The 25,955-nt window shown below is 42.2% G+C and overlaps 1 protein-coding gene across 4 annotated transcripts in view; it reads right to left on the reverse strand.

Moving 5' to 3' along the window:
- The window catches only part of LOC120419661 (protein abrupt), a 96,851-nt gene that overhangs the window by 53,510 nt on the left and 17,386 nt on the right, over nucleotides 1–25,955 (reverse strand). For all 4 annotated transcript variants that reach the window (XM_039582424.2, XM_039582423.2, XM_039582421.2 and 1 more), the window contains exons 3-4: nucleotides 4,413–5,221; nucleotides 39–154 (exon numbers count right to left, since the gene is read on the reverse strand). In XM_039582424.2, the coding sequence (XP_039438358.1) occupies nucleotides 39–154; nucleotides 4,413–4,976 (680 nt within the window). In that variant the 5' untranslated portion in view covers nucleotides 4,977–5,221. The remainder of the gene's footprint in view (nucleotides 1–38; nucleotides 155–4,412; nucleotides 5,222–25,955) is intronic.

Below are 25,955 nucleotides of genomic sequence, written 5' to 3' on the forward strand. Positions count from 1 at the left end.
GACTGTTTAGGGGGAGGTTGGGGGGAAACGACCATTACCTTAGCAGACTTTCGATGTCCTCGGAGCGTACGTCACGCAGGATGACAATCGGATGCTCGCAGGGATTCGCCTTCAGCAGCTTGCGGAAGTAGGGACTACACGCACTCAGCACGACCTGGAGAAAGGGGAGGGAGGACGTTAATGGGATTATGGAGCAGAAAATTGCTGGAAATTGAACGGATTTCGTGTCGAAAGTCTGTCGCGTTGGATTGTGTCCGGGCACAGAGAAGTTAGTTTGCTGCGAAGGTGTCTTTGGAGAAAGTTTTGAAGTTTCAATAAATGATTCCGCTGCGATTTAAATAACACCTACAATTTTTACAGTTGTTTAGATCTGAAGCTAAAATTGAATGCTGAACAATATAAATCCAGCAAAATAACCAATATCACAGAAAAATAATTTGATTGAAAAAGATAAAAATAAAATAATTTTCAATACCTTAGACAACGTTAAAACACTGAATACAAGATTGTATTACAGTCCGGACTCGATTATACGAAGGCCTTGACGAAATTTTACTTCGGATAATCGAATCAAAAAATGATTTTTGCGTTGTCCTATTTTTTACCCCTAAATTGCTCTAAAGTGATTTAAAAATTTTAAATCCAAGATGGCGGCCAAAATGGCGGTGATAAAATATTGAAAAAAAAGATGTTTAAAGTTAGAAAATAAAAAATATATAAAAAAAATGTTTTGTTCATGATTTGAATATCCGAAGTCCCATACAAACCTCCAGATAATCGAACTTCGGATAATCGAAACTTCGGATAACCAAGACTTCGGATCATCGAATCTGGACTGTATTGTATAAAAATATTGACAATAAATCTATAACAAGATTTTTCCAATTTCATAATTTATAATAAATAAATAACAACAGTTTTATACGTTTTGACTACACTATCTAAAGCACATAAAAAATATATTTTCATAAATTCATTGATATTTTGCAAAATTTTGATAGCAGCATTACTGTAATGAGGTACAAAACATTTTGTTAATGTTTTTGCTTCAAAATTTGAAAAGTCTGGCCTGAACATTGAAATTTACATTTTTGTAATTGTTTTTGCTCCTCCCTTTACGTCGACCTTTTAGAGAAAAAAGCTAAACACCATTTTGGTCAAATATAGAAAATATTGTGGAATAATGGATTAAAACAAGCAAATAAATTACAAACATAAATGAAAACACGACCAACAACTATTAACTTCTGTTGAAAATTATAAAAATTAAGATTATTTAAATTGTCATAAAACTGAATATTCTAAAGAATGTTTATGTTTGAATTAAATTAGGGTTACATTTTTATTTTGATTTTTAACAATTTTTTTTTTAAACTTCAACTTTTTTTTGCCTTTTTGGACATTTCCTCTTTTTTTGAATATATTATCTCTAAATCTACTCAATTTGCATTCATGTTTAGAATTTGACAACCAAAATTAGTACAACAAAAAAAGAAAAATATAAGCATTATAAAAAAGAAATTTTGAATGATCCGCAAAAAAATTAGACGAATAAACACAAACTAAAAAAAGAAATTAAAAATTGAGGCTCAATATTAAACATTTTAAGTATCAGTTATGGAACTTTTTTTCTGATCAGTGAACTCAGAATTGAAAATTTGCAGTGCTCTATTTGAGTTAAAATTTAAAAAAATAATATAAAAAAACTACATATTACCGTCAACATGGATGACAATGGGTCATACAAATTTCAGCATATCTGTATGATCCAATCTCACCCCCTAGACCCAATGTCACCCCTTTTTTCCGTTGGATTTCAATTTTTTTTCAAGTGTTCAGTAATAATTGTTTTTCTGTCCAAGGATTTTTAAAGAAATTCTTGGAGGGGAGGGGACAATGTTTTAAATAAAATTTCTATTTACCTAATTCAATTTATTATTATAATCAAAGATTATATATTCTGCACCTAGGGTTTTATTTATTGTAATTTAACAACATCAAAATTTAATAAATATTTGTTTTTGTATAAAATCAGGATTACTGAAGTTTTTTTTTAAGTTTCAATAAACAAATTTTTCATTCTTTACTTTTTGGATGTTTTTAAACTACCTTATGTCAGGGGTATTTAAAAACATTAAAAAAATAAAACATAAAATTTTTGGAATTTAAAAAAAATCAAGAAATAACCTTTCGATTAATAATACTATCCAAAATGAAAATACGAAAACTTAGTAACCGTTATGATTTGTTTGAGCTTCCATAGATGTAAATAAATAAATCTTGAACTTATTTATTATTTATCAATGTTTTCATTTGTGTAAAGGTCCTAATGAATAAAGTCAATAAATATTGTTTTTTTAAATATTTTATAAAATTTAAAAATATTGTTAATAATAAATATATTGATTGATTGATTAAATAAAGTATTTTTTTTTAGTGTTTCTAAATATATTCTAAAGAAAACTCAATTTAAGTTGACTTTGAGTCAATATTGTACCACATTATTGTCGTATCCTTTGCAGCTTGAAAACCCTTTTGTTGTGTACACCCAAACTAGAATCCACTGGCATTCGGTGATGACTAAGCTACTGACATCCGTTGGCATCTCAATTGCCAAACAGGTATGCAATCGTGCAGCCACTAGACAAGCGATGTATAAAGAGAGTTCAAACGAGAATAGTAAACACGCGATGTGCCTCTCATGTCTTTGTGATTCATCGGTAAAGAAATGGACTCTCATGCAAAGAGCTCTGGTTCAAATCTCGGTGGAAGCAAAACGTTTTTTTTCTGTTCGTAACACATTTTTACATTTTTAAATTTTGATCTGTCAAAATTGTCAAAGGGGTTAGATCAGGGGTGCTCAAAGTTTTTGGAGGCCGGGCCAAATTTGAAGCTCAAGTGAGGTTGCGGGCCAAATTTAAAAAAATGGTTATTAAAAAAATTAAATTACGTTATTTTGATTTAAAAGATTTAATTTTTTTTAATTAAAAAAAATGTCAATTCAAAATAATAGAAAATACAAACTAACGGTTTTCTATCGGTATTGTTGATTTTATTGTTATAGGTATTTGAAAAAAAAAGTTTTTAGCTACTTGTGTTTTCAAAAAAAAGTTTTGTTTTTATATTTCGAAAATGGTGACATAACATGTTGAACAATTTATCTAAAGGCGTAATTTTATCTATAAGTTTAGTGTGGCTTATGAAAAATCGTTGAGAGCCAGAATTTTAACATTTCAATGAAAAAAAAATGTAAGCTTCCGTATGGTTAAACTGCAATCATTATTTTCAAAAAAAAAAAAAGATTCGACAAAAAAAAAACAATTGACAGAACAAATTTTTGGCCCAACAACTGCAGAACAAATTTTTGGCCGTTGTCAAAGGTTGCCTTGAGTTTTTAGCTGAATTTTTGGAAAATATTCAAAACAAACCAGGTTGACAGCCAAATCAACGCAGAATTTCAGTTCAACTTCAACAGGCTGATTTTTATACTGCGGTAGTTAGGCGGCAATAGTGTCCTGTCACTCACAGCGATGGAGAAACGTGATTTTATCTCGCAATAAGCAATATATATTTCAACGAAAATATACTTAAATTTAAATTATTTTTCATAAACCTTAACATGTTCAAATGATTCTAAATGCAATGGAATGCATATTTAATTAATTTCAGCTGATTGCACCTAAATTTAAACTTTTTTTTAAGTTTTAAAGTTTATAGGAAATATATTTTTGCTCCGAGCCGATTTTTTTTTAAATGGTAGAGGGGTGGGTTGATTTTCATCGACGAAAGCTTTGACAAATATTTGCAACAAACTTGATCCTCAGATTTCCACAACTTATCTGCCTGAATCAGTTGGTAGTCAATCAGATACGTTATCTAACTGTAATGAGTTCAAATCCCGAAGGAAGTGCAATGTATGTTTCAGAGTCAGTTCATAAAAGGGTTATTATGACTTGCAAATTAATAAAGAAAACTTATATTTTGGCAAATATTGCAGAATTCTACCTAAGTCAAACTTGAACTTTTTTCTAATATTTCTAAAAATGTTTGATGAAAGTTTTGACGATTTTTACTAGTTTCACTCACATTGAAACCTGTGACATTGTTTTAATTATAAAATATTATGAACAAATTTTTTGTATCCTAATGTGGGGATCAAAATATTAATTAATCATAAGTTTTGTTTTATTAACAAAAAATAAAAAAGATTAGCATATAAAAGTTTAAAATAAACCTTAACTTTGAAAAAGTAAAAAATAACTTTACGAGTGGTCAACGGGCCATTTTACATGATCATTCAAAATGGGCCCGCGGGCCACAAAATATCACCTCGCGGGCCACGTTTGGCCCGCGGGCCATACTTTGGTCACCCCTGGGTTAGATGTTTCGTTGTACAAAAAAAGCAATCCTACCTTATGCGCCGTGAACGACCGCGCCTCGCACGCGATCGTCACATCGACAAAGTCCTCCTCGTCGCGCAGATGCCGAAACGAGGACAGTATCGACGACTGGAAGTCGTTCCACTTGAGGGCGTACTGCTGCTGCTCGGACGGCGTCGGCGATGACATCGTCGTCCGGTGCTGCTGCTGCATGTGTTGCTGTTGCTGCTGCTGCTGCTGACTACTGCTGCTGGACTGGTCTCGATCTCGCAGCTGATCGCGAAGTTGCTGGTGAAGCTGGTGACTGCTGCTGCTGTGGTGGCTGCTGTTTTCCCGTTCCCGCTCGCGGTGTTCCCGCGCCAGTAGCGCCAGGTGGTGGTCCAGTTTGGCATCGTTGCTGCTGTTCGTGTTGGCCCGGTTCTTGCTGTTGTTGTTATTGTTGTTGTTGTGTATGCTGCCGGGGGGCGGGCTCGTGTGCTCCGACGGGTGCATCTGCTGCGTTTCATTCATCCTGGCGGCGGTGAAGGACGACGCCGGAAGTCGTCTCAGGTTCTGACTGTGCTGCTGCTGCTGGCTCGCGACACTTGCCGTAGTCATTCAATACATCGAGACGGAAGGAGGGGGGGCTTGAGTTCTTGTTCTTGTTTGTTAGTTGACTCCTTACGCTTGTAACTTTTAGTAGTAGCAGTGCGAGTGCTAAGAGGTAGTAGTTTTCTTCTAGTTTTTTTATCTTTTTGGTTTGAGATCATTTAAGCTTTCGTTGGAAATCCATTTTCTCGCCTCCTTCCGCGGTTCAGGTTGATGGTGGTGGTGGTGCTCGTTCAAAACAAAGGACGGAATTTCTGCAATGGAAAATTGGGTGGGAAAAACGGGGGGAAACTTGATTAATATTCTCCACCAGACACAGAGAGTGCGGAGGGGTGTGAGAGTCGAGCGAGCGATTTGGAGTGCTGTCGGTGCTGCAGTAGTGGTGCATTTTTCGGTCTACACAATTTTCGGCAGCTGCAGCGGGGAGGGCCGTTTGGCATAAAGTAATTTGACATAATAGTCGTTTCACATAAAATGTACTTTTTTTGCTTCTTGACAAAAATGCCAAATTTTAATACGGTAAACAAAATTCAATGAAAGATTTTTTTCAAAAAATGCGGCCATTTCCTAAAAAATCACGGCTTTTTGGAATGTAAGTTTCCCACAATTGAACGGTTTGTAATATTATCGTTTCTCATAATTTAGCCGTTTCTCATAATTTAGACTATTGGTATAATGATCGTTTTGAACAAAAAAGAACCGGCTCCGTTGCTTAATGGTTACGGCTTCTGTCTCCCAAGCAGAAGGTTCAGGGATCAAATCCCGGTCGGTACCTTTGAAATTTGGAATCAGGAATTTGAATATGAATAAAAAACTAAAATGAATCAGGTGGGATTCGAACTCACACCTTTGGATTGGTGGTGGTCTGGGACGCTAAGCAGTCGGCCATCAGAAGGTTTACACTCTAGCAGTGAATTGATCCGTAGTGTTGAAACATGTTATCTCTTCTTCTTATATTATTAAATACGCGCTGATCCCTGATTTGCCTGAAGGGATTGGAAGTCTAAATATAGATCGAGTTTCCTTCAGATGCTTGCTTCTATGTTTAGGCGGGGCCGAACAATGCCCAGCGACCTCGGAATTGGACCGCAAGGAGCTCTGTCATTCTGAAATGGGTCGTTGGAAGCAGCGCGAGGGCTATCACCACCTAATACCCGGGACTGAGATAAGCTGTATCAGCATTCGGCATGTACACAGTCTGATACAAATTATACTTTCCCATAATTTCGCTACCGGTTAGCGGGTATTGGATTGGACCACACACACACACAATGATCGTTTTGAACAAAAAAGGTCGGTTTGTATAATTTTTCATAATAAAATAAATTAATATAATGGCGTTTTCCATGATAAAGTCGACTATTATGACCAGTTTGTATAATGGTCGTTTTTCATAACACGGCCGGTTTTCACAATGGTCGTTTTCAATAAAATAGCCAGTTTGTCAACAGGAAGTCGTTTCTTACAATAGTTTTGTTTTTTTTAAATGGTTACTAAACAATTAAGTTGAAAGGTAAAATTGCCATTTCCCAGGTAATTTTCATTTGTTCTTTCAATGGTCGTTCCCCATAATAAGATTGTTTTACAAATAGAGCGATTCATATAAGAATTATTATACGTTGATTTATATAATGAGCGTTTCCCATAAATGGTAGTTTCGCATAATGGTCGTTCCCCATAAATGGTCGTTTATCATAAAAAACTTTGCCTCAATCTTTGTGTTGCGCAAATAATTCAAAACCTGAATGGTCGTTTCGCATAACTGATCGCAAAATAGTCACTTCAATTCACAGCAAAATTATGCCAAACGACCCTTTATGCCACCCGGACTATCATCCCGCCGGGAGAGCACAGATTGTGGAAAATTTGGTGACGAAACCCGAGAATGACGAAGGGGGTTGGGTGGTAAACTTTTTGGGAAATCGTCAGGAAAACGCAGGCGCTATGATTAAGTGTGTGTAGTACTGTCGGAGTTTTCCCTGGAACGAAATGGAGGTGCGAGGGGGAGGAGGGGGTGTTTTTATTGTTTCCATAAAGTTGCACTTTTGGGGGATGAGAAGGGGGTTTGAGTGGCAGCTCGGTTGAGCCGTTACACACATAGAGAGAGGAAACTCGGAGAGTGTCAAATTTCTGCAAAGTTTTTAGCTTTGGGGGGAGGGGGGAGGGGGGGAACTAGTTTTGAGCACCAACACACTGACTCGAAATTTTGGTTTGGTGAAGTGGTTGTTTTTCCCCCCTCCAGAAAATACCAGTGTGTGGGTGAGTGGCGTTGGTACGAGTGAGAGCGAGCGAGTTTGTGTGTCTAGATCAAAATAATAAAGATTAATGCTTTTTAATGGTGCACACAGGCCGGGCTAGAATTCGTCGGTCCGGTCGTCGTGTCCCGGTATGAGTGTACCGGACCCCGGACTTGGTCAAAAGAAGGGGGTTGCCCGTTTTTGCTGGCATTTGTTTGCTCCTATGCGGAACAGAATAAATATTAATCTGTGAATGCATTTTAATAGAAGTTTTCCTCCTCTCGGAATGCTGCTTTTTTGTGCCTCTTTCAAAATGATTTGCTGTGGGAAGGCGCACGTTATCGATCGGCGCTGAACGAAATTTATGAAACACGCAAATTGAAGCCATTACTGGGGACTGCCTCGCAGAAATGTGTCCCCAGCGAGTTAGCACGCGTTGGTTAAATTCACCAAAATTGTCCGAATTGGTTCGTAAGTATTTTGCACCGATTTGCAGCTCAAGCGAGCCGTGAACGAATCGACTTTATTTCATTTTTGCGCAAACACTAGCGCCAATAGATTTGTCCTTCTAGTCGTTTGAACTAGTTTTATGTGTAATTTGCAAATACAAACACTAACGCATGCTGACTGTTGAATGTTTGTGCTCATGGTTAGATAAATATGAGAGAGGTTGTTGAGTGATGTGAGTTGGAATGTTTGATGTGATAATTATGAGAAATGACAGCAATTTAATTGAAGAGTGTTCGTTTTGTTTGATGAAAACATTAAAAAGAAAAAATAAACACATTTGTATTTTGATCCAAACATAACCCTAAACAGGGTTGCCAACTAATAAATTGTATGACAATCTGGTCTTGAAAACTTCAATAAAACTTCAACAAATCTGACGAAAGTGTTGCCAGACCGTCTAAAGAAGATATTAGATTTGAACAAATAAACATCAGACCTTGATAGATCCATAACTTTCCCTTAACTGAAGATATCTCATGCCAGTGATGCCAGATCGTTAGATGTTTTAGATTTTCATCATTTTTTACAATACCCTACATTAAAGAGTCGTAGGGCAGTGTTGTCTGATTGTCACATGCTACATACAACATACAACATTTTAACGTGAAAATTAAATTAAATTTTAGCTTTGACAACTTCTATAAATTTCTCGGAAGTCATTAGTTTTTTTGGAGCTCAATTAGAAAAAAATCCAAATTCTTGAAATATCGCACACCGAAATTGAAAAAAAAACTCAAAAATATAATTGAAAAATAGTTGTATTCAATCAAACCGAGCTCGCAGCCTCATACTTGCAGCATCATCACGGTCATCACTCAAGCCAAGCACGTATTTGTTTAGTCAGCACAAAAAGCCGGTCAAATCCGAGCCCAGAAATTGATACATTTGAAACGGCTTCGCCACGAATTAAACAATGAACAAAAAAAAAAGCTCCAGCAACTGTAGGTAGACTTAGTGTGCGAATACTAAATCAGCCAACAGCAACAACAAGAAGAAGCAGTGTTAATTAATCTTCAATACCTTTTTAATTACCAATCAGAGGTCTGACGCCAGAGCCAAAACTGTGTTTTTTTGCTCTCGAGAGGAGGGTTTTGCGTAATGTTTGGAAATTGATTTCGGTACGCCCAGTGGAAAATCAGTTTTGAGGTTTCACGTAGCGCAGCAAAAAAAAAAATCGAGCTACTTGCATAAGGTTATTTTTGTGGAATTACGCAGCTTGAACTAGTTTCAATCGGATAACTGCGTAATTTACATTGTATTGAAAAGCAGGAAATTTGAATGGAAGTAATTAAAAATTTGTTGGGTAACGCAATTGAACATTCGTCAATTTCAATCAAAAATTTCAGTCACGTTGAATTAGTGTGCAACTTATCAAATGTTTGGATTGACCAAATAATGAGGGAGATATTACATTGGGAGAAACTTTGTTATCAATACTAGACAAGATTTCAACCTTTGCATCTCGACAAATTAAAAGAAATAGCGTTTAAAATGACAATCGTTCGAAATGATCGTTATTCTTAACGATGACGAAAATTATGAAGGTGGTATTCGATTGCGGGAAACTTTGTTTGCAAACTAGACAAGTCTCAAACCGCTGCACCTTGCTGCTTAAAAAAGTTTGTATAACAAATTTCACACAGTAAAATCTGCTTGTCTGTGAGGATAAGGTGACGACCTAAAATTGATAAACTCATTGCAGCTTTATTAACGAGAAATGCACAGTTTCTCGCCCGCGAGACGCGGAAAGAACGCCTGCAAGACGAGCTGATCCAAACAAACTGAACACAACAACAAAAAAATAAACAGCTCAGAGGAAAAACATGAAATTAGCATAATGGTAATTACTTTTATTACCTTCTATTAGCCTGTTTGTGGTTGCAGAGCCAAAGAGATGTTCTCTGTCTGAGCTCGCAGTTCGAACAAGATTTTCGAATTAGCGCAATTTCACTTAATTGTGGTGAAATATTTTCTCATTTTTTGTTTCGACGGGGAGGTCCGTTGTCTCTCGCGGGCTTCACCGGGTCGAGTGCCAAAAAGATCAGCAAGTGATCAGCAACAGTTTTTGGGGGTCCAGGAAGGCGCCCTCCTGGGAGTGCCATACCGGGAGGCTAGCGCCAATGTCTGGTCTGGCCCCTCAGAGGATGTAACGTATTAATAAAAATTGTGATAATTCGCTGTGTTTTTCGAGTAATAAAAATGAAATTAAACACTTGGTTTGCGTGTTTGTGGTGGTGGTTTCACGGACTTCAACGTGGTTCGTTCGCTTTTTTTGGAGGGGGAGGCAAAACATGTGTAATTGTTTTTTGTCAGTTCTTGAACTTCCTCCTTTCGCCCAGACGTCTGGTTCTCGTCTCATGTGTTGGTTCTGGCGAATTTCACCGAAATTATTCGGCGACTCGCGCGCCGTTTTTATTGCGCACTTCCAAGTCAGAAAACAATTTCGGGTTTGGCGCGCTTTTTTTACCATATAAATTATGAGCACAATTATTATTTTTCGACTCCAAAAGTGGGATGAAATGAGGCAGGGGGTAGGGGGGAGTCGTACATGAAAAGACACATTTTGTGTCTTTGGAGCAGTAGCAGCAGCCGCAGCACCGTCGATCATACCGTGTACATATGTTTTCAGTTTATTTTTAAATTTATCTCATTTGCGTGTCACTTGGTACGAGAGCAGTTCCCTCCCCGCCTTGCCCGAAAAAAATACAGTCGTTTTTCCCAAAACTTTTCTCCCCCGCGCTATGAATGGGAAGGAAAAGTGCGCGAGGGTGGGCCACTTTTATGTGGGAGAATAAGAGCTAAGCAGTCGCGAGTTGTGTGTTATTACCGTGGGGTGGACAAATGCTGGATATCTAAAAAAAATTGCTATTAATAGATTCTTCGAATAATGGTTAGTCGCGAAATCTAAAAAAGAAGTGCATTAAATTCCATCAAAATTAATTTAACAAAAACACAACATTTTTTGAGTTTGATCCTCAATTTGTCTATCCTGGTGGAGATGCCCCTAATCTTGACTAAATTCAACTTTGAAACAACAATATTTTTGATCAGAATTGTTAAACAAAATTGTAATGATTTTGCACGGAGAAGATTTCCCTAAGTTTTATTTTGTTTTTTGTTTTTTTTTTTCATTTGCTTCACTAGGTAGAGATGCCCTTTATTCTGCTGTTCTATAAAAACATATTCAATTTTTTAAGTAAGAACAAGCTAAATTTTGCATTTAACGATGCACATCAACCAGAGCAGAATCACTTTAGTAATTGCGGTTTGCCCAACCCAGAGGAGATGCCCTAAAGCGTAGTCATTTTTAAAACGGAATGAAATTTAAATTTTTAGTCTATATTTTTGCCATTAACATATTAATAACAGTAAAGAAGTTTTCTCAGATAAATTATAGTTTAGATTTTGTTATTTTAGAATTATTCTTCCTCACGGTAGAGATGCCCTTATTCGTAAAAATCCTCCACAATTCTGCCCCCTGACGGTAGTTGCGACGCCAGTCAACCCGACATGTTTTCCCCATCGTCGCGCGTACCACGTGGAAATAGAGATGCCCGCGGGGAATCCGGAAAAATCATCGTTCCCCCCTCGTCTCGCCCAGAAAATGCACACTGGGGGAGGGTGTCTCGGTACTGTTTCAATTTATCGGTGTTTTGGGCAGATTAAGACACGAGACAGCTGACTGTGGGGAAAGAAGCTGCACTTGTCTTGTTCTCGGGCAAAAGTCACGCCAGATGTTACATGATTGATAGGGAATGTTTTTTTTTTCTTGAACCACCCTAGTTTTGCGCTCCGTACACGAGGTAATTAGTTGGGACCGAATCGCGCTCCGTCCGCGCAGCGGACAATTCAGCTGTCAAACTCAAGTCACAAAATCGCATATTTGAGACACGAAATTTACGTGCATTCCCCGTCAAATTTTGCCCCGTCAGCGTGGTATGCTAACCGTGATTAACGTACTGAGGACAAACGCAGGTCGTAAAGAAAGTAGCCGCGCGCCACTTCTTTGTTGGCAACACTGTTGCGTCACTTTGACAGATCGCGTGCGCGCGACCACGCCGCGTAGGGCAAATCGACCTTTTCCGCGACAATAGCCTAAATTACCGTTAATCATCGCGGATGCAGTGGCGGCCTCATGAATAATGTCGTCTCGAGCAATTCAGCAATTGCAACCGTAACAAGTATAGCGTGATCACGCGAACGGGCAAGATAGGCAGATGTGAACAGTTTTGAATTGCGTTCTCTATTACGGACTTCAAGGTTGGGGTATCCGAACGATTGTTCGAGATATTCGCTGAACAAGGTAAGTCAAGTGCGGTGAAGAAGCTGAAGCATCATATTACTGGTAAGTATTGCTGTCAACTGTCAACTGTCAATCTGTCTGCCAAAGATCAGACCTCTATTTGTCTGTGTGGTCAAATAGAAGTCTGTCTGGCAATGTAAAACTGCTTATAAACAATCGTGATAATGGCAATTAAGATTAAATATTTAAATTATTCACGTCTGTTATTTGAAAATAACGCTTAATCGGCGTATTACCCATAATAGCGCTCGAGAATATAATTATTACAAATTTCATAATCTCTCCAGCGATTTGGGTTCCCCCATCCAGCAGCAATCGATTCCGGGAGGAACTCTTTCTCTGCTTCCTCCTTCTCCAATTCTGACGCATACCTTGCCTCTTTCTACGTCTACCCCAAGACTCCAGAGCTCAATGTGGGATGCTGGAAGTGTAATTGAATGCTATTTGTAAATAATTTTTCAATTGGTCTTTTGCTGTTTTTTTCCTCCCCTACCTCCAACCTTGCGTACAGAACGCACAACAAGAGAGCTTGTTTCCTAATTATTCATAATTTTGTTCGCGCGCACTCGGGGCCAGGCGCACACTAGGTCGAGCTGGCTCCACTGGACCGGAAAACCGAGCGACTCTTCAAAATTTGATTTATATTTTGACCGGTTGCTGCAGCTCCCCTCTCTCTTGTTTGGCGGAAACGCGCGAGAACACACGATCCCGTTTCGGACCCACACACACAGCTGGTTTGTGTCTTGGCTTAATTAATCCGGTTCGGCAATTAACCTACATTTGACAGGTTCGGGTGCCATAATGGCGCCGCAGGCGCTGTCAGACGGATTATGGCAGGAGGCGCCTCAACTGTCAAAAGAGCTGATGTGCGAAATGGTATTATAGCAGCCGTCATTATGGCACATTTGACAGCTGAGAGGTTGGTGACCTCGGCGTAACCGCACAAGTGCCGGAAGTACCGAAGGTATCAATTTCACCAGAGGGTGTACGATGACTTCAATAAAAGTGAGACCACCACCGAAAAAAGAGAGAAGAGGTGGTAATTAAAAATTCAAACACCCCAAAAGCGAAACACAACAACAATCTGGCAATCGTCAAGTGAAGTTTTGGACGTCTCGCGAGTACTGAGAGCGGGGAGGGTGAAAGTCACTTTTTGCGCGCGCTACCCAACCATGTGTGAGAGATCCGCGGGGATCATGACCATCATGGCGTGTCTCTCCGCCATTTTCGCCTCCGTCTAATCCGAAATTGTAGAGCAACAACAACAGCAGCAGCAGGGTTGCTGGCCAATGCACAGTGGGAAAAAAGGGCCCAAAAAATTACCGCAACATGATTTCGCGCAAACCATCGATTGCTATACACCAAAAGCTTCGTTTTTGCACCAGGAACAATAATCCGATGAAAAATCCCACTGCACGGACCGGTGGCCGGAGTACAGGCCACCGGAAGATCCGGATTTTTGGATAAAGTGTCAGATTTATCCAATTGTGAACTGATAAGCTTTTTTCTACCATGAATAGTCATGCATAACAATCCTAGAATAATATTAAATACCATAGGACCCATCGGAACCGGTTCCACCGATCTCCGGTGGCCATATCCGGAACCGCATTAGAAAACAGCGTAAACTAGTCATGCGACGTATCAAACTTCTTGATTTTGGATGGGGACATGATTTATACACTCCTCTTTTAAAAACATGAAGTTTGATATGTCGCAAGAGTGGTTTCAGGAATTTGCCAAATATGATCTTCGGATGTGGCCACCGGAGAACCTGGGAACCGGTCACCGGAGGCAAAAATACATTTTAAGGATACTCTCCATCCAAAATCAAGAAGTTTGATACGTCGCATGACTAGTTTACGCTGTTTCCTAATGCGGTTCCGGATGTGGCCACCGGAGATCGGTGGAACCGGTTCCGATGGGTCCTATGGTATTTAATATTATTCTAGGATTGTTATGCATGACTATTCATGGTAGAAAAAAGCTTATCAGTTCACAATTGGATAAATCTGACACTTTATCCAAAAATCCGGATCTTCCGGTGGCCTGTACTCCGGCCACCGGTCCGTGCAGTGGGATTTTTCATCGGATTATTGTTCCTGGTGCAAAAACGAAGCTTTTGGTGTATAGCAATCGATGGTTTGCGCGAAATCATGTTGCGGTAATTTTTTGGGCCCTTTTTTCCCACTGTGCAATGGTTTGGGGACCCAGCGGTAATCACATACCTCTTTATTTTCGGGGGTCTTGAGAGAGGGAGAGCGCACAAACGTGTTTACGTGAAAGTTGCTACTACTTAGACGAGGAGGTCGGTTGTTTTTTTTTTGCGCGCTTGAGATCTTTTATGACTTCACGTGGTCACAACTCGGAGTGGGGTGATTCAGGTGCAACAGAGGCTGGTGTGCATGTGACAGCAGCAGCTTGGACGGATCATGTAACAAGCACCGTTAGGACCGTCAACCGCAACGGAATGTGAGTTGCGTTGCCTTTTTTTTGTTCGTTGGTACGGAGGTCCGAAAGTGATGAGGTCGAATTGCCAAGTGCCAAAGTAATGCTGACGTTGCGCAACAAGTGATAGCGGCAGGTTAATCTCGCCGCCGGGTGATTAAGGAGAGTTTGTGCAAGCATGACGCGGGGCTAATTTCAGTCAAAGTGCAACTGCTTCAAGTAGACAGCGGTTGGGAAATAATTACTGTCAGCGAAGCTGACGTCAGTCATAATCTGAACCAATAAATTTCCCACTAAACTCGTCCAAAATAGTGCCGTTTCTGTGAAATGTTTCACACATTTCAATTAGCGCAACATCTGGCTCCCACTGAAATCAATCCCACTTGCGCGCTTAGACGTACTCACGCACACACAGAGCTCGGAGTGACAGTAATTTATAATTTAAGCGTACCAGAATTGACGACGACGGGACGGTTCCTCCGAAAAGTGGAGGACTTCACAAGAAGCGCACTCGGCTCAAATAATAATTATGCCTTCCCAGTAATGGTCGCGTCCAATTGAATGCGTCCAAGATGTGCGGGGCCAAATGGGTTGCGGTTTCGATCACGGACTTCAAAAGTGATACTCTGTGCACTCATTTAGACACATTTTGAGCAAGGTAAGTACGGCGTATGGTTTAAGTGTGTTTAAGGTGGAGTTCCCGATCACGGACTTCAGCTTTGATATACCTACGCAAGTCAGAGAATATTTTTTGAAACAAGGTAAGTGCAGTGTAGTGTAGTGATGAATGCAGATCTTCAAGCCGTAAACCGTGGTAAGTATTGCTGTCAACTGTCAAACCGATAGGCATAGCTCTGCTACCTTATCGTCACCCAAATCAAGTGGAGCATTATGAACTTCCCCCTGGTTCGTGCTGCCTCAGCTACTCCAGGGCAGTTTCATATTACCCCAAGCGTCCCCGCTCGACCGACTGGTGACGACTAGGTCTGTTTACAGTTTCCAAAAAGCATCGACCAGTTTGCGATCAAGCCGCACAGAGAGTTCGAGCTGTATCGAGCCGGCCCGATCTCGGGCCGTCGTCGAGCTCAATGAAGTGATTAATTTCTGGTCTTTGTTTTAGTTTTAACTTTTTAGTTCGTCTCGCCTGTGATGTGTCATTTCGCGGCATTTGTATATGACTTTCCTCTCTTGGAAACTAGTTTAGGAAGGCGAAACCGGGAAGCCGACATTTTTGCACACCCAGGACGACCCGTACACTGCGAGCTAGTCTTTCTCCTTCTCGTCGTGTCGTTTGCTTCCTTCGTCAGATTTGATTACATTCAATTGAAACGATTAGACCCTCAAATTTCAACTTTCAAAACAAGTTTTTTTTTGTCGGATGCTGGTCACAGCACAATTCATGGCAAACAAAGTGAAGGAAAAAATGGAGCAATTCAAGTGAGCGAGAGTGTAAGGGAAAAGAAACCGGAGTTTGGGGAATTGGTCGGTGAGATGTCGCCACTTTGTTGCGGCGGCCACCACAGTCAATTAGCCGCCCGCAGCTTTAATTATCAGTGGCGTAGATTGAGGGGAGAAAGTGTGGGGGGTCAAGGGACACCTGCTCCACCCTTTATTATTCCATTACACGCGATTAAAATGTGGCGATATAAACGAAAATCCACATCATTATAATTGATTTCCTCTCGCCGCGAGACGTGGTGGGCCCCTCGGTGCGGTAATTGACGATCGAACGGATTTTTTTGCCCTTGTCAATGGCTGACGAGGGGCGCGCAACCTCATAATTAGTGGCGAACGAGGGAAATAAAAACTCTGTAATGAATTACCATATCATCCCGCCGGATTATGACAAATCAATATCGCTGAAAGCTGATTGTTTCGGTTAAATATTGAGTGGGTTGTTTTCGTAACAACTGGCGCGCCCCTCGGCGGAGCCGGGGTGTTTGTGTATTCGGAACCTCATTCAATAATGTTGTTGTTGTTGATGTCGTACAGAATCAATATTGAAATTACTTCATTCTGCCAAGTGCGATGTGGCTTGCAGTCGCGATTATCTGGCGGTGCGCCATCTCGCGTTAAAATCAAGTCAGTTGTGGGTTTTAAACGCCTAAAATTATGCAATGTTGACGTGTACTCAACTCTGTTATTACTGCCATCTAGTGTCAATTTTAAACAAATTTAAATATCTTGAAAAAAAATCTTAAAAATTTCCCACCGTGCCCACTCTGAATGTCGGCGAAGGTACTTTATTGGCATTATTGCATTTATTTATTAATCTTTTTCCGATCAATTTAACTTCTGTCGGCGGTCACCAGCTTTCGGGCTTTTGGCCAAACTGCCGCGGGTGGGAACACAAAACGTTAATAATTGCCCAAGGAGGCCCCCCTTTGATGGGTGGCATATGCGGGTGCAAATAAAAATTACCACCTTCGATGGGCATTCACTCTTTTTTTTCAGGTGCAAATTTATTGTAATTACTGTCGCGTGCGCGCGCTGTGGTGTCATTGCTTTCAATATTCAGTGTTTTAATTGAAAACGGAGGGATTTTTCTAAGTGATCATGACATAATTGGTGCTGTTTTAAGCAGATCGTTTCAGACAAATTGTCTAATTTCGGTTCACAGGAAGTTCGTCGAACTTTTACAACTATAGCTTAATTTCACGTGAACACGTAACCAACCGGAAAAGCGATATTCTGTTTCTTCATTACTTTCGGCAGTTGTACAATCAATCCCTGCAGCCTTTCTCTCCCCGTTTCTGGTATTATTTACAGCCCCGCTCGGACAAGGGGGTGCAATCGAAAAACTTAATTAAAAAAAACTTTAATATAACAAAAAAAAAGCTCATTAAACCCGGTGGGGCAGTTTCAACGAAGCTTTCATGCATGTTTGAACAAACCTACACACACACACACGTGTGTGTGGTGTAGAAAAGTGAGAGAAATTAAAATTCCTCTTCGGAAATTTTGTTTCATTTTATTGCATGTGATATTTACGACTGCTGATTGCTTTATTGCCGGACGATATTTATTTCTTCATCTCCTGCCTCGGCGGCGTCGCCGTCGTAACCATTCCATTTTTTTACCGGAGGTCTTGAGCTGGAAGTGTCTCTATGCAGTTAGAACAGGTTCTCGGGGGCAATCCGGCGAGCCGGATTCTGGTGGATTAGAAACTGATTTATTGGTGTTGGATCTTTTGTCCTAGGAAGGTGAGTTCGACGAACTCTGCTGGAGTGAAATTTGGTTCTAAGTTGGTGGGAAATAGTTTCGATTACTATCTTGTAGAATGAGATTTCGATTACGGACATCAACTTGATTATATCAAATCTGCAATTTTTGTATGAGGTCTCGATTACTGACTTCAAGTTTCATATGGCAATAGCTCCGTAACATATAATGAGATGAAGTGTAGGGATAAGTTTCAATGTACAACAAAGGTAAGTACAGTGTAGATTAAAGATATATAGTATTTATTATCAGAGAATGGTAGTAACTAATCTGGTATGTAACAATCTAGTTTAGATCTGGATTGCGAATATCAACATAAATATATCTAACTAATTGTTTAAGGATAATTTAAAGTTAAGTTTGAAGTTTGAGATTGAGATTACGGACTTCATAATCGATACAACTAGAAGAGTTTTGAATAACTTTTCGTGGTGAAGTGTAGTGATTAGTTTCAATATAAAATATCGGTAAGTACAGTGAAAATTTATGGTGGTTGCCGTTTGACATCAGTGAACTAGTGTGGCATAATCCGGTAAGTACGAATCTGTCAATCCTTGGAGAAGCGAGAAGCTCAGCTAGCTTACCCAAACCTCACACCACCGTACAAAATTGCCCATAATTGGGCTCCGAAATCGCGCGAGAGGGCGCTAATCGGTTCTCACAATCTGGGTGTGCGCGAAAATGGAACCATTTCCTGAAACGTAACCTCACTCATCGCGCGTCCATGTGTGGCCGAATTTGAAACCCCCCAGCGAAATCGCTCATCGATTAACGATAGTGGCGCTCTTCTCCGGGCGCGGTGGTGGTAGCTAATTGTTTATTTCAAGGAAATCTCTGTTTGAATTATTCCCATAAATACAGTATCAGCGAAAAAAAAAAAAAACTAGTGAGCACGTCCGAGGAACGTCGGGGAGGATGGACGAAACCACGAAATGTTTCGATTACTTGGCGTTATTATTGTGAATCGCATTTAAATATGCTCGCTGATCGCGCTGCTGGGCGGGATTCCTCCCGGCCGCTCCGCGACCCCCGAGAGGCCAGACAACAGCCGCAAGATGTTACTTACCCCCGGCTAGAGTGCAACCAGTAGGGAAGAAGCGAACCAAAAACGAATAGCTTGATGCCCGGATAATAATAGAATTTCTCGCGCGCTGAACCTCTTGTAAATGATTTAAGATTATTGTTATTATTGGCAGTTTTTCCTCTTCCCCCCGTTGACCTCCGGGACCATTTTCCCCAACCGGAGAAAATAATTGAAAACGATCGAGAACATCGCAAACTCGAGAAGATCGCTACCTCCTTCTTCCCGCTCGACCTGCCCTCTGTACGCGAGATCCATCACGCGAGATGAATTAAAGTAATGATTCAAATTAATGCTGCGTGATCGCTTCGGTCGCGGTGCGGGATATCTATTTTGCTACTACTCCTGCTGGTCTGGAACTGCCAACTCCACGTCCAATTCAATGTATTTGAACACACATGGAGATGACGCGCGGCCTCCGCACACGATGAATTAACATAATTGAACTTCATTTTAATAGAAATTATTCAATTAGAGATGTGTGCTTGTATGTGCGCGCACTTCAAAGTGCAAGTACATCCACAACCAACCGGACCGGCCTTTTTTCGCACAAAACTGCCCTAACCCGAGGCAGAGGCCACAGCGCAGATTGGATGTGGCCGCGTGACCACCGCATGACAACCGGACCGGAGGCCGGTTACGGAGGGGGTACTTTAACTGATTGAAACAGCCGCGCGCGGCGGTGAGATGTGCGATTTTCATGAACTCGCGCGCGATTTTTGCGCCGGCAGTGACGTGTAGATTAGGTCTGGTTGGAAACGCGTGACGGGACGACCTGCAGTACTAGAGCTTGTCCAAGTGTCTGATGAACTCCCAAGAACTCGGGCTCAACTGGCAGTACTCTTTAAATTAGGTCTGGTTAGAAACTAGTCAGGCCAGACCTTCAGTCCAATAACCTTGCCCAAGTACTCGCATGTGACTGCCGCAGATCAGTGCGATTCGCGCTGATACTGTGCGCGGCTTCAGCACACTTGTACCAACCGGCAACGCTGGTTAACTGGATAAATGAAATGAATTTTAAATTGGTGTTTATTGAAAACAGAGACGTGATTCGAGACCGCGACGACCCGCGAGGAAGGGAAGTGACACACGCGCAATGCGACCCGAATTACCCCGGCCAGAGATGCAGATTTTAGTGACACCCCGGAGGAGTAGATCTCTTGCAGCGTTTCAGCCAATTATTTGACAAAAGTGACAGCTGGATAGACCGCTCTGAACGTGATGACCATCTAGACTAGACAAAGACGTGCTTTGAACGTCGTCATTTGTGCAAGTCAACGAGAATTGTTCTGAATGCGCCCCTGTATTGGTTTTTAAACGCCCTTCTAAATTGGAATTTTAGATTTTTTACATTTTTTTGTGCCAGAAGGTTAGGTAATTTCATTCTCTAAGCGCCCTTCCAAGGGCGTTTGACGTCAAAAGTCTCTTCCAAGCGCTTCAGTTCGCCCCCTCTCCAATCAATCGTCACCTTTCTGCATATTTCACCACCCCGTTTATCCCAAATTGACAAGTACAATCAAAAATAGATAAACACGATAAGTACCAGCCATCAACGCCATCAACCTGCGCGTACCTGCTGCCAAACCACGCGTAAACTGCCACAAGAAGTCGCCCTCCAAAAATGTCAAGAGATGTCCTCAGAGGGAATTCCCCGCAGAAAAAAAAATCCCAAAAAAGAGGAAAAGAAAAACTAACCCCTCGCAAAACAACCCCTTAACAACCCCTCGAAGAATAGGAGGCTGCGAGAAGAAAATCTCGAACAATAACAATTCGCCGCAAATCGCGCGCGCCCTCACCTCTTCAAGGTGTTCGGCGGGAGTCAAGCGATTTGACAGAACAGCCAACGAGAGAAGGAGAGGGAGCTACTTAAACACACGTGGTTTATTTTATTACCCCCACACACACCTTCCTCCCGCTCGCGAGCGATTTGCTCTCGCTTTTGCTCGAGTGGCGAGCGCGCGAGAGTGAGAGGGGAGAACGGTACGTGAGCATCACGCTTTAATTCTCTTCTCCGCGCGAGGTTAGAGTTGTTGAAGTTACGCGAAATATTTTTGCATTTGAGTAGGGTAACGGAAGCGAAATCTGGATTTTGACAGATTTGAGGTGCGACAATGAGGAAGTCATGTCATGACAGTCAAAATTCACCACCTTTCCGACATTCGTCGCACAACGGTACCAGTCAAGTCTTCAAAGGAACTCAAGGCAAGGATCCCCGAATAAAAAAAGAGCCGAACGAGAAAAAAACGAGCGTTGATTCACCACTCAATTTCAGCTCACCGACGAAGATGACGACGACGACGACGAGAAGATGTGAGGTGAGAGCACGTGGAAACCGTTCAGGATAAACGAAGTGGTGGTTTATGGTGATTCCTTCCTTCAGAGCCCGCGAGAGCTCATGAATCGGGAGGTTAGGATTGCCGTCGGCGCGCGAGATGTGCCCTTTATTTATGTTTGTTTATGGGGAGAGGAGTTGCTCCATCCAGACATGAGCTCACCACCCCTGCCTGCCTCCGCTCGTTGATGTTATTGTAGGAGGTGGGATAATTTTATTCCGGCGGATTTGCGGTCACGAGAGTGAACATGGGGATTACCGGCAATGAAAATCTTTCACTTCATGAAAAAAGCACGCAAAATGTTTACGCGCGGAACGTGAGCAGCGAGATTTTCGTTCCGGTGATTCCATAAATATTTGTTGCGGGGGTGGTGGTACCCTTCGTTGAGGGGAGAGTACAGGTTGTCCTTTACATGGGTTGCTCAAGTGGTTGTAACGATTATGGGGCTTATTAACCCGCTCTTGCGGGGGTCATGAACGGTACGGACGGTTATTACGTGATAAAAAGTTTGGTTTGCTGTGTAAATAAATCGAGGTAAATGGAATTGTTCAAGAAGAAATAAAAGGTTGAACGATTCAATCATTTGATTACAGATCGATATGGGCGCCGAGCTCTACCTTTGAGGTGAGTACAACAAATTCACCACTTTGAGTCGGCAGCGCAGCAAGCTGATTCAACTGTCAAAGTTTTGTTATTGTTTGAACCGCTTGCAATTTACAGTAGTGGAAAGTTGCTAAAGTTTCTTCGATGTCAATCGTGATAGAACTGATACAAAACATCTGTGGTTCCGGCCGTCCCCGTAGTAAACACAACGTAAAACATTCCGACCTGTAAGCCGAACAGGTTGGGAAGTCCGCCAATTCTAGTTCAGGGACGCTGTGGCTCCGGCCGTCCCCGTAGTAAACACAACGTATAACATTCCGATCTGCGAAATATAACTGGTTGGGAAGTCCGCCAACTCGAGTTCCACACCGCGTTCGCCACCGGAAAAGTGAAAGTTTTCCCGCTGCGGCCAGAACCGGACGCCGACAGGCGACAAAATATTTCCCGAAACCATAAATCACGGCGACGACCACGGTGGCGCAAAAAAAGCTGAGAGACAGAGTTCTGGAGCAGGACCACGACACGAGGACGTTCGCCGCCAAAAAGTATTAAAAAAGTTTTAAATCAATATTTCGTTCTCGGCGGTTCGGATGCGACCCGGGTCGGGGTTTGCCAGACAGAGGAGACAATTTGTCTGGGACCGACCGAGTTTTATGTCAGTCAGTCACCAGTCGTCAAAAGTCAACGACGGCGATGTCAACCGAGGGGGTCGTCGATGGTGTTGTTTGGGGGGTTGTTGTTTTATAGCGATTCTTCGAGAGGGGACAGTTGGCCGGACTGTGACTGCGAAAGTCCAAGTATGTTTTATGGTCGAAAAGTAATAATTTTTATTGGATTTCGCTGCGCGCATCTCTCACCCCGGCGATATCCGCTGATAAGGAGTTGGTCCCTTCTTCGGAAGGGAAGCCGGGGAGGGGTCCGGATAACGCCAAGATAGCAAATAGGACAAACCGAAATGAATATGAAACAATCACTAAACAGCAAATAAAATGTTTAGTACCCTTCATAAAAGTGACTCCGCGTGTGCGAGATGTATATGGGTAGGGAATCGGTTCTACGCGAACCAATCGGATTTTATGGTCTACCCCGTCCGAAAAATGACAATTTCAAACGCGGGATGACGACCTCGACCGGACGGTCATCTCCGGCGACGAAGAATCGATACGCGCGAAGGGGGCAATCGGTCATAAAAGTAAAGAACTGGACTGCTTGAAGTGGAGGGTAAGGGAGTCGGACAAAAAGGACCAAAAGTGACAGTCACGTGAACTGTGCCGGGAAGAGAAAGAAGAAGCAAGATTAGGGATTCGCTCTCCGATTTTTTTACGGTCAAGTCCGCTTTCACTCCGTGTTCGATTGAGTAAGTGATGGAGATGTTTCGAATTGATAACAAAGGATGTAATAATACGATTTGAGGGGAAAGGCATGTGCAAGAAGGGTAGAATAACTGCGTCCCTTATCTGGGCCGGAGAAAGTGTACCCTGGACACTGTCCCAATGGCATTTCGGAGGGTACGCGGAGACACTAGACACAGCTAGAAGAAGGTACAGAAGGTGTAAAAATCCGACAATCTTGGTTATGGGAAAAATGTGAGAAAGTATTTCTCCTGCCTCAAAGAGGCCTCTGTTGTTTGTGGAATCCTTGAAGACAGTATCGCTGGCAGGGCGGGGTCGAGAAAATAGTTCATTTTATGGCCTCTCCAAGCATTACATTTCGTTTTACGACCCCGAGAATGGGTCAGCGCGAACCCGATTAGATTAAAGTCGGGTGTTCCGACAGGTACCAGAACTGCACCAGGATTACGTAAAGTAGCCGCAGTAAATTGCACTCCCCCTCGTTTGCCGTGAGTAACCTCGCGGACTGCATCGATCCGAGGTACTGCATCAATTTTATGAATGGAACAGATTTCAGGAGAAAAACGACCCGAGAGGGGAATCCCCACAAAGTGGCACATAAACTCCACACCTTGTTGCAGGCGACCGAGTCAAAAAGCGCCACGGAACGGTTCCGGAGAGGGGGCAGGAAGAAAAGGACACGACAAGGCCGGTGTGCGATAAAAAATAAAAACGATCATCAAGTACTTGGTGGAGACGGCGCAAAAAAGAACTGTGGAATGTGGAACCTCGTGCCGGCCAAGAAGACATAAATTTCCCGGCCAGTAGCTCCTTCTTGTGTTTTGCAGTGTTTTCCGGCCAGAACTTTTCCCTCCCCGGTCTCTTTCGGGACGGGGTGTTTTTCCTCGCGCGCCACCGAGTGCCACAAGAGTTGAGGGAGGCGCAGAAGTCGTTCGCAGACTCTTTAGCAAGTACATTCTTCTGCACATTATATTTTATTTTATTTCGTTTTTATTACATAACAACAACTGGCTGCTGTTGCCATTTCTGTTGCCGGGGAGGTCGGGGTAGAGGACTCTTGGCCAGCAGAGGGCCGTTCTGCAGTGGATACGATTCCTTCCTCCAAAGTTCTGCTGCCCGGCGAGAGAGAATAATTCACGTACAATGCGGAAAAACACCCCGAATCAGGGTGCTTTTTTGCTCAAGTGCACCTCGCTTTTTGTGTCGACAAGTTGCGCAAGTTTTGACACGGTGTTTTGTGTTTATAGCAACTTTATGGTGATCGGAGTGACGCGCCGCCATTATGGCGCGTTTGACAGCTCAACCGTGTTGCCAGTTGATTCAATTTCTCCGTTCCGTCAAATTACCCCAAAATAATGACGCCCCCTCCCTTCTTCGATGGCGTCACCGTCTCCAGATCTCTTTACGCTTGTTTATGATTGGAGGTAATTTATCAGATTAGATCGTTATCCGGGGACGCCTCTTCATCTTCATCCGCTTCCCCGGGAACCTTGACGGTCCGAAATCCGAAAGGGTTACCGCCGACGACGTCCCGTAAAAAGTGTGTGCAATGAGGTATAACGAAGGTGTAATAAAAAATAATAAAATAAGGATCGCTCTCCGGACTTCGGTCCCAAAGGTGTATTATGAAGTCATAAAACCAGAAGGCACAGCGAGACGTCCCGCCGTATGGTAATGCGAAGGGCGAAACTTTTTCGGAGGGGGGCGTCCCTTTTTGACAACTACCCCGGTGAGTGACAGCAGAGTGTTGCGAAAAATATAAATAATGAGAGGGGCACCATAAAAAATATTGCATTCCCGTAAAGCTTTTCTCCCGAGAAATCCGAGTCCGGAGCGGAAGCTAACGAGTTGAGGGAAAAACGCCCGAACTCAACATGTAGCTCCCAAATTCCTATTTTTATGAGTTTACGACCTTATTATTTGCGATGCTCTCTTTTTTTTCTGGTCGGTCATTTTTCCAGCAATGAATTTTCGTTTCGCTGGAAGGTCTTTAGACAACAAGTCTCAAGAAAGCCCATGTTGATAAACACTGGCCGGGGCCAACAAAGAAGAAGAAAGCAAACTTTGCAAGTGCGAAAGAGATGGAGACCACCGACTTCTTAAGTCTTTTCGCCTTTTTTGGTTTGCGCCTTTTGTTCTAAAGAGCTTCTTCTATCTTTTTTCTAAAGGCCAAAAACGCCATGAAGTTCTATGAAGAGTGCCGAATGGACGGGACTGGGGAGGGTGGTGGTGGTGGCGGAACAATGGCAAATAGACGCCGAAATAATTATTATTTATTGCTAGCTCTCTCTCTCCCTAGCGCACCCTTTCTCTCTTCCTCCTGCGGAGTCGGTTAGTTGGCCACACTGTGAAACTGGAAGACATCACGGAGAGAGGTAACGTGGGAGAAGGTCCGAAATGTTGCCGGGGAACAAATGAAGGCAACTGTACGGTTTTAGAATTTATGATTCGGTTTCTATTTCAAGTTCTGAGGAGCAGCATAATTGTATAGGTGCATGCCAGGTTCGGGTTCTGGGAATTTTTGCCGGGAGCCTAAGTGCTGGTCACCTGCAAGGACTGGTCAGATTCAGGTAGACGGAGAACACTTGCAAGTGACGCAGCAATTTTGGGATTAGCGTAACAGCTTGAGAACTGGCAGCCCTTCCGTTTGACAGCTATTGAACAGGGCTGTGATGTCGAAGTCGGTTGAGTAAGGTCTTAACGTAAAACAGGAGTCGAAGTCGCTAAATCTTTAGAAGTCGGAGTCGAGAAATCATCCAAAGTAGTAGTCGCTATAAAAGCTATCCAACAACGCAACCCCGCCCAATATCTCCTAGCAATTATGTTGTTTGTTTACAAAAAGGGCATTTTAGCAGTGTGGCCAACTCCGAACAAATGTCAAAATATCCATTTCCGCAAC

Source organism: Culex pipiens, chromosome 2 (genome assembly GCF_016801865.2).
Source record: "Culex pipiens pallens isolate TS chromosome 2, TS_CPP_V2, whole genome shotgun sequence".
Lineage (NCBI taxonomy): Eukaryota > Metazoa > Arthropoda > Insecta > Diptera > Culicidae > Culex > Culex pipiens.